This window comes from Cryptotermes secundus, unplaced genomic scaffold (genome assembly GCF_002891405.2).
Source record: "Cryptotermes secundus unplaced genomic scaffold, Csec_1.0 scaffold193, whole genome shotgun sequence".
Taxonomy (NCBI): domain Eukaryota; kingdom Metazoa; phylum Arthropoda; class Insecta; order Blattodea; family Kalotermitidae; genus Cryptotermes; species Cryptotermes secundus.
In genome coordinates, this window is record NW_019731217.1 from 529547 (window position 1) to 539346 (window position 9800).

The 9800-nt window shown below is 38.9% G+C and overlaps 1 protein-coding gene across 1 annotated transcript in view; it reads right to left on the bottom strand.

Moving 5' to 3' along the window:
• Positions 1-724: 724 nt before the first annotated feature.
• The window catches only part of LOC111866420 (protein hairless), a gene marked incomplete at its 5' end in the record, with an annotated part of 30183 nt that continues 21107 nt past the window's right edge, over positions 725-9800 (bottom strand). The window contains 2 exon segments of the mRNA XM_033752246.1: positions 725-4160; positions 4251-5549. Of these exon segments, the coding sequence (XP_033608137.1) occupies positions 4126-4160; positions 4251-5549 (1334 nt within the window).

Consider the following 9800-nt stretch of genomic DNA (forward strand, 5'->3'; position numbering starts at 1 on the left):
ACCACCACAACATCTATGCAGCAATGTGTTCATGATACAGCTCGGTTGTGCACTTTTATTGGAAAAAATCATAAAAATCTTTGTTACTGAAGAACTTGTAGGTCTTGAGCTACTTCACAGTATAATGAATAATTAAGATATTTTTGAAACATAAATTGTGCACATAAAAATTACTGCAGATTTCATGAAACTAGATAGACTGTGCACTGACAGTGCTCCTACTGCAGTTTGTAAAAACTTAGAACTGTTCTCATTGCTAAAGAAGTATTTAAAGGGTCCCACCCTCGAATATCTCTGCATTACACACAATGATTCATTACATGGAAAATTTTTAATTCTCACTCATGTTATGGGTACACTAGTAACATGTGTACATACAATTGTAGCAAATAGTTTGTTTTGTTAAGAATTCAAAGAACACTGTTAATATCTGAGAAAGGGCATTTCACTGTGATGTGTGGTTGCTTTCTAGACGTAAAGTTCTGCAACACATTTGGCAACTGAAAGACAGTGTTTTGAATTTCTGGAAGAAAACAGTGAATGACCAGACTGCAGATGTCTGTTACAAGACCAGGAAAGGTTCTCTTGCTTTCTTAGTCAGTTTAACTGTTCATGTACATTTACTGAATGTTAAATTACATGGCAGAAACAAATTATTTACCAAATTAATAACCAATAATTCATAATTTAAATTTAAAGTAAACTGATTATTTACATTATTAAGGGATCATTCTAAACATATAAAATCATAACATAAACATTTAAAAATATATTACCAAATAAACAACTTGCAAATAATGATGGATTATCACTTCGGTGAAATTTTAACAGATGTCAGTAACATATCACTATTTACTAATCCACTTTCTATAGCTGAACAGAAAACAGATGTACCGGACACAAATATAACAATGGAAGTGACTGAACTAAAATGTAAATTGTTATCCCGATGAGGTGGATTTTTTTCAATTGACCTAATCCTTCCAGCTGCACTATGGCCCTGGGGTCGACTCTGTTTTCTGTTCAGCTATAGAAATTGAATTAGTAAATAATGAAATGTTACTGACATCTGTTAAAAGTTCACTGAAGTGATAATCCATCATTATTGCAAGATGTTCATTTTGCTAATATATACGTATTTTTAAATGTTAATGTTATGATTTTCAGTCTGTGACTTTGTACGTTTAGAATGACCCCTTAATAATGTAAAAAATTAATTTACTTAAATTAAAATTATGAATTATTGGTTATTAAATACTTCCTGTAATTCCTACAGCTGATGACACTATCGAGTTTTGGAAGTCACTGCCTTATGAAAATTTCCCTAACCTCAGAAAAATGTGTCCAGCAATGTATCTGCCATTTTGCAATCATTTATCTATGACAAGTCTTTACATCGATGAAAGAAACCAAGACCAAACATCAGTCTCAACTTATGACTTAAAAAAAACTGGCAATTCCTGAAATAACAAAATTACGTGTAGGATTTGCGGTTCTCACAGTAGCAGTTATGAACAAGTCTATCTTCTGGGACACAAAATTAGAGAAATTTAAAATAAGAAAGATTTTATTATCAGCATTATTGGGTCTTTTTTCTTTGAGCCAATTTGTCATCAGCTTGTAATTATGAAGAGTTCTATCTTCTGGGATACAAAGCTGTGAAGTACATATACATATACGTATATTGAAAGCCAAAAGAAGTTTTGGAGGAACATTTTGCCTCCATCCTCAGGGTTGAAGAGCAAGCCAAACAGGAAGCCAGTATGAAGCAAGTAGCAAGCAAAGCTTTGCTTGTATGTGATATGTTCCTCAGCAATGCCAGTTGACTTTCAACAGACTACATGGCATTATATCCCAGACAACAACCTGATTACAAATTGGCTGAGGTGAAGCAAATACAAGACTCAATAATGTTGGTAATAACACATTTTTTTTTCTATTTCTTTGTTTTAAGATGTGAACCTATAAAAAAAACAACTTGAGGCAAAGGTGTATGAGTAAAAACATACCTCTGTTAATACAGTCAACTCAATGGCACCTTACACTCCTGGCCTACAGAAAGTGGCACAAGATAAAAATTAGGTTAAGCACTACTGACAGTGGGTGAGAATTCTGGGGTGAAATAGAAATTTAGACATAAATAGAAGGCGAATATTAAAATGGATCTTAAAGGAATGGAGTTTGAGCATATGAACTGAAAGTATCTGGTTCAGAATTGGATCCAGTGACTTGAACTAAGAGCGTAATGAAACCTCAGGGTTCCATAACAGGCAGGGAACTTCTTTGACAAGCAACTACTAGCTTCACAAGAATAATTCTATTTCATGTAAATAATGGTGACAAAATCTGTAAGCTGTAAGTACAAAAACTTTTTCTTTAACAAAAATTACTATGATGAAATGCTCAAGAAGTACAGTAAATCATTCATATACCATCAGCAGACCATGTTTTAGACATGTCATATGGGAGTTCTTTTATGTCTTTACATACAAAGAGTACTTGAGTATAACAACTTTAATTATGATGGGGCCCAGGATCTGCCACATCAAGTTCTTAAAATACAGAGGTCCATAACATACAGGCTACTGTAAATCCTAACATAACATTTTCATTTTCCTTAACTGAGGCTGATAGTGAGACCATTTTGAAAGTGAAAGTGCTGGGTCTAAGCTCCATTTGTAGACTGGCTTTGATATTATTATTACAATACTGATGTCATATAGTTATCTCCAAAAAATGCCAGGACATACATTCTTGTTTCTTACTTGTCTTATAAATTAATAAATGCTCTTACCTTTCAGAAACATCCGAACTTACATTTTCTCTCTTTTTAAATAAACCAAAATTAGTTGAATCTTTACTGTATCTCTCTATATATACAAAACGAAATGCATGCCATTAGGGTTTACATTTTTAAATATTTCACAGCACTATTGGAGAAAGATCTCGTAACAGAACTTGAGGCTGGCAAAAATGTATATGGCGGCAACTTCTATAGCTGTCTCAATATACATGAATATGCAAAAGAGAGAGTCAAAACTGTAAAAAAGACATGACACTGTCCTAAAGGCAGCTTTCTTAACAAAGTTCCACTGTTTTGCATTAAAATGAAAAGTTATAACATTAATTTGGATTGCACAAACCAAAACCTGTGTATGATTCTGTTCAGGAAATGTCTGTCATTCAGTTCCTGAATACCATAATAAAATGAATGATGGTTTGCCTGAACACAGAAAATATAAGCACCATGACATCATTCAGACAAGCATAGCACCAACTACAAAACAATTCAGCTGCCATAGGAAACAGGTGATAAATGTGTACCTTTAAATTCAGTTGTAAAATTAAATTTTAATAAGACAGAAACATAACTGGTAATTAGACAATAATTTCTGTGTTCAAATTTTAGACGCACCTTGTCTGAAATGAGATTTTACCAACATTCCCCTAATAAACCAAATTAATTTCCCTTCTTCAAGTGTGAATACATTTCAAAGATCGGAACTATATATACACTTTTATTACTGAAGAATGTGAATACTGGAAAGGTATCACAAATATAAGTATTAATGGGCATGGACTCCTCAAGACTCCAGATAGATTTCTTTAAATCTGCACTAGATTCTATATAACAAAATCCACATGCAATGGCAGCAACCATTTTCAATGGTTCTCGCCATAAACTGAAATTCTTGTGAAAGGGGGGAAAAGAGCAACAAAAGAAAAGAAAAAAACACATATGTACTCATAAATCTCAGATATAAAAAAACAACCTAATCTAACTTTACAAGTGACCAAAGTCATCATCAATCATTTGCCTCTAACAAGGCACGTTAGTGTTAATTCTCCTGCATCCTTTTGAAAAACAATGCAGAAATGTTATACCCCACTTTTAAAGTGTCTATACATAAAGATAATTATGATTCCATGCAACTATGTTAAGGAAGTTCCGAGTATTTGATTCCTACTGTCTTCATTTCAAACCTGCTTCATCATTAGAGCAGAAACAGTCTTTATAAGTCAACTGATCCAGACGCAGGTACAAGCAGGTCACTGAACTTACTTTTCCAACCCCAGCACCATCTATATACATTTCACTTCTTTCTCACTGTACTGCTTGTGGTCTCACCCGGCGTGTTTTGACAAGTTGAGTGGAACATCTGGAAACAAAGTGAACTCATCATTAGGCCCAATTGTTTCAACATTGAGAACACAGAAAACAACAGAATAACCTCAGATTCTTCATTTACCTGAAGCACCATCATCCTTCTTGAAGTCATCCAGGGGTTGCTGGTTCAAAGACCCCCATGGGCAGGAGCTGAGTGGAGGGGCCTGGCAAGGGGGCACCAGCCCAGGAGGGTACAGTGCTCCCCGTGGAAGACTAGAGAGCGGGTAGTTGACCCAGTATGAAGGGATGGGTGATGGTGAACCGCGATATGGTGGGGGAATAGATGATAAGCCAGACAAGTAGGGATGATGACCAAGGGATGAAGAGGGATGGTGAGGTAGGTAGGGAGGTGTGAGAGAAGGGGTATATAGCAATGGTGATGGCAGAAAGGATGACAACTGGGGGGCATGTGCCGGGTTTCCCACGGACGGAACAACAGGAGTTCGTAGCCCTGAGCGAAGTGACTCTGGTGATGGAGAAAGCGTGGGGGACCCATGGTGAGATGGCGACCTAATTTGCCGATGCTGAGTGGGTGAAGCTTTTCTGCTTCCTCCAGTCTTATTGGTTCCCTTTGGCCTGGGGCTTGGCTCAGGAGACGTGGCCTGCTGGGATGGAGACTTGAGCAGAGTACGTAGAAACGACGGTTCACTGTCTTGTATTCCTGCTCCAGCTACAGCAGCTTCCTCATCCCGGCCTGTACCCAGAAGAGATGTGATACTGTAACTGCAACTGCTCACACTAACCTTTGTCCCTGGCTGGGGTGGTGAAGGCAGAGCACTACCTGGTTGCAGAGTTTGGCACGTGACGATGCAGTTGTTGCTACTACCATTGTTGTTATTATTGTGGGGCAAGGCACTAGTGGTACGAGCTCGGTGCCGTTTTGAATTAGCCAAGTCATCAAGGCTGACTCGTTCCATCTCTCGAAGAATTCTTTTTCGCGGAGATATTATGCTTGGATCCATGCGACAGGCAGCCACAGTCACTGTCCTTGCATGGTTCTGCACTGGCATTGATGTACTCACCCCACTGCTGCTACATGCCACTGTTTCACTACTGCTTGATCCCTGCACTCTTTCCCACAGTGTTTGTACTATAGTAGTCAATTTGGCTGGATCCGATCCTACTTTTTTCAGCCTCACTAATTTCCCATTGTTTGTACTGTTCACATCTAACACAGTAACTTCCGTGGGATCATAAGGGCTTCTTCTTTTCCGGCGAATAGTATTCGAGAAGAAGTGCAAGTTCCGGATATATAACATGTGACGCAATGGCTGCATGATGAATGTCATCTCCTTGCCAATATTATGGCGTGGATTACTTTGTTTCCAACAGTGATCACGCTGCCATGGGGATGACTGAACTGATGAATTATCATCCGATACTGCAAACATAAGCAAGCCCTTTTCAACTGCACTGTTACAGTCATTCATTAAATTGATGCAGAAATATATACAGCAAGTGGATCCAATATGAACTGGTGAACAAACTGAACAAAGGAAATAACATAAAACATGCAAATTTCTAATAGTATTGTGCTGTGTTTTATATTACTTACAGCCATAGAACTTCATCACCAGTCCAATTTGAGGCAATTCTTTCATTAAGGTAAGGTTAGTAAAACCCTGCAGGACCACATACTTGAGCATGTAAGAATTCCATGCTACTACCTAAAATGTTAACAGCATTTAATGGAAGTCAACAGTACTACTGTGCTCAAATGTGGGCCAAATTCAGTTTACAGAAGGCATGGAAAATATACTGGGACTATTACGGACATGTAACTCTGTTTTATCTATTTTATTCTCTTTTTCATTCTGGTCCATCACACGAACAATATTATAAAAGATAAAACAACTCCATCCAGTGTGACTGTTGAAGTTTTTACTACTTCAGTACTTAACACTCTTACATGTTTCGGTCCTGACAGACCATCATCAGAGGGACATCGATACTCTTTGGAAACCACTATTACAATGGGTGTCCTGAATGTTAAAATATATACACATACAATGTTTGTAATGCACTGTAACCGCACCATGCAGGAACATCAACAATGTTGTTGATTTACATTCTTAATTACAATGTACTACATTTAAATGAACTGTATTACTGATAACAAGATGATATACAGTTGTCCCCAGGCCCAGCAGATGCCAAGGACAACATCTAGTCTTTCTGAGGGACAAGCAAGCTGCAGGTCACTTGAAAACCCAGAACGGAGCAGGAAGTATCCCGCTGTGTTTTCTGGGGATTTCAATGCTTAACTTCGACGGTTCGAGTCTTTGAAAATTTGAGGCTTGACAGATACGAGTCGCAATAATTTTCGAAGGGGTGTACCAAGCGATCGTTAGCGTACCTCCATTTATTTGAGAGCTGTCAGAGGGACCGTGTTGTACTTANTACAGTTGTCCCCAGGCCCAGCAGATGCCAAGGACAACATCTAGTCTTTCTGAGGGACAAGCAAGCTGCAGGTCACTTGAAAACCCAGAACGGAGCAGGAAGTATCCCGCTGTGTTTTCTGGGGATTTCAATGCTTAACTTCGACGGTTCGAGTCTTTGAAAATTTGAGGCTTGACAGATACGAGTCGCAATAATTTTCGAAGGGGTGTACCAAGCGATCGTTAGCGTACCTCCATTTATTTGAGAGCTGTCAGAGGGACCGTGTTGTACTTAGGCCCAAATTAACATGGATCTGGATAGGGATTGGCTGAATGCAAATGAGAGAAACACCCAAATTTTAGGTTCAGCCAATCAGCAAAATTTCAGAGGAGAGGAATCCAGGCGTTCCCGGAACCGTCGGGACTTCTGCCTCTCCAGAGCAGTCAGTCATCAGAAGGAAATAGTGGGAGGCAGTCATCAGAAGGAAACGGCGGGAGTGAGTCATTACAAGGCAATAAGAGCAGTCATTACAAGTCATTACAAGTCATCAGAAGGAAACAGCGGGAGTCAGTCATCAGAAGGAAACGGCGGGAGTGAGTCATTACAAGGCAATAAGAGCAGTTTTTACACGGGAATAAGAGCGTAGTCATGGATAGTGAGTAACTGGAGAGAGTTGCCAAAGGGAGTAACAGTAGTAACCTCCCGGACGTTAAATTGGTGTATAAAGTCCAAGTGCTAGGGCCTCGTAATGTGTAACTCTAGTGAACACTAACAATAAAAGCAACAGTGTTGGTGAAGTGCTAGTTTTTTTCAGTGTTCTCTCTCCCCTTGTGTGAGCAAGGCCCAGAAGTCGCCCTGAGACAGAATCTCGTCCTACCTTCTGAGCAGTCGGAACCCCAAACGTCCGCCTATCCATATCCCCACCTTTGTTTTACCAGTTCCAAAGTCGTGGATTTCACCCAAGTCCACTGGCGCCCATAAAAATTCAAGTATTCAGAGCAATCCCACACCCTACCCTGAATCAGACAGCTACAAGGAAGCGGCGGATAAAAGGGCAGACCACAAAGGTGCGAACGTGAAGGGCAGGTAAGGGACGACCAACTCGTGAGGCTTGAAGTCTCACTGAGCGGTAAGGACGACGAAGAGGATGGCGGTAAGAAGTGGCGCCGAACGTGTAGGCAGATAAAAGGGTGGTAAGAGCACAATATACAAAATCCAAAGTTTTCACAACTACAGCAGTTGGCTTGGTATACTGAAGTTTTTTAAAACTTTTGTTATTTAAGTCTGAACTGATGGCGTTCATTTAGTATATGTTGGGCAAATGCTGATTCATCTTTGTTTAGTCTTATGTTTCTTATGTGTTCTTCGTACCTTGTTGTTAGATTTCTACAAACAGAAATGGAAATATACTGTAACGTGTTCGGAAAAGACACTTCCATAGTAACGCAACAACAGTGAGCCGTTGCGTCAAGAGCGTCGAATCTCCACAGTTACAATGAATACACGGAGCGTTCCCACAGAGACAATGCAATAACAGTGGGTCCTTCCGTAGGAATCGCAGAATCAACAAAGCAGCGTTTCCACAGTTATAACAGAGGGTTCATTTGCATAGCAGCGGCCGAGGGTATAAAAAGGGGTTGCATGCATTCGCCAGAGTCTCGGGCAGATGTCGAGAGATACAGAAGTAAGCCTGGGAATAGCCGCTACAGAAGACATTCACAACATAGCAGCCGAGATCAGTGGTACAAGAAGTAATTATAACAGTGAAGCAGTGGATAATAATTGTACTCGTAAGCGTATAAGTGAAGCGTCCAACAAAGATTCGCTGAATCTGAGACCCATGCATAGTTATTTGTCACATGCCATACCCAACACGTGACAATACAGAAAACCCACAACGACAGACTTACTTACTCATGGAGCTGAGCCCTTCTTGTGGAGCCGCCAATTCTGCAGCTACTCAAGAATTTCCCAGCATTTTATGGAACCAGAAGGTTCATCACCGTGTTCACAAGAGCCCTCCACTGGTCCCTATCTTGAGCCAGATTTATCCAATCCATACCATCCCATCCTGTCTCTCTAAGATCCATTCTAATATTGTTCACCCACCTACGCCTTGGTCTTCCCTGTGGTCTCTTTCCTTCTGGCTTTCCCATCAATATCCTATACGCATTCGTCTCCCCCATTCGTGCTACATGACCTGCCCACCTCATCCTCCTTGACTTGATACAACAACAGACATAACAATAAATAATAAATCATGCCACCCTAAAGAACAAAAATTAGCAGCATGCAAAAATTTGATACACAGACTTCTCACACTACCCCTCGTGGAGAACGCTAAAAACAAAGAGTTAAACACTGTTATTAATATAGCACTAAATAATGGCTATAGATAGGAAGACATCACACAACTACGTAACAAACTTAAACGAAAAGTAATCCAAATAATAAAACAATATTATACTTAAGCATCCTGTTGCACTCTACACGATAAATGATACAAACTCCGTCCCAAGTGCAAACAATATATATTATGTCTTTGATCTTGTTTTCTTCCACACTACATGTTTCGGCCTCTATCGGCCATCATCAGGTGTATACTCTTAACGTTGCTGCTACACTGAACCCAGTCTAAAATTTAACATTTTAAAACACATTGTTATTTTCTTCGTATTATCAACATCTACCTCGTTGATATGTGTCTGGTATGTAGATTATATTGCACACGTCAAATTTGATTTTCCTGTAGTAGCACTATAAAATCTTTAGTTATGATTTTAAAATCCTTTAAAATTTCTCTAAATTTTAAATTTAAAATTTAAAATTGTTATGGTTACTCGCCCTATGTCTAAAGTGCTGGAGCGGCTAGTTCTTGTTTCCACACTGTACAGGTGTTATCTGTAATATACAAATATTCGTATATTTGTTGTTCTCTTTCAATGGTGAACTATAAAGTTCACCATTGAAAGAGAACAACAAGAATCAATTAACTTTCTAGATATAACAATATATCGCAATGAAGATAGGTTGCAATTCGCAATATATAGGAAACCCACACAAACAGACATCATAATACCTAACAGTTCGTGCCATCCATTCGAGCACAAATTGTCAGGTATTAATTACCTCATAAATAGACTATACACATACCCAATAACAGAAAAAGGAAAACAAATAGAGAAGAACATTATTAAAAACATATTACATAACAACGGATACGTCACAAACATAACCAAAAGATTAATCAAGA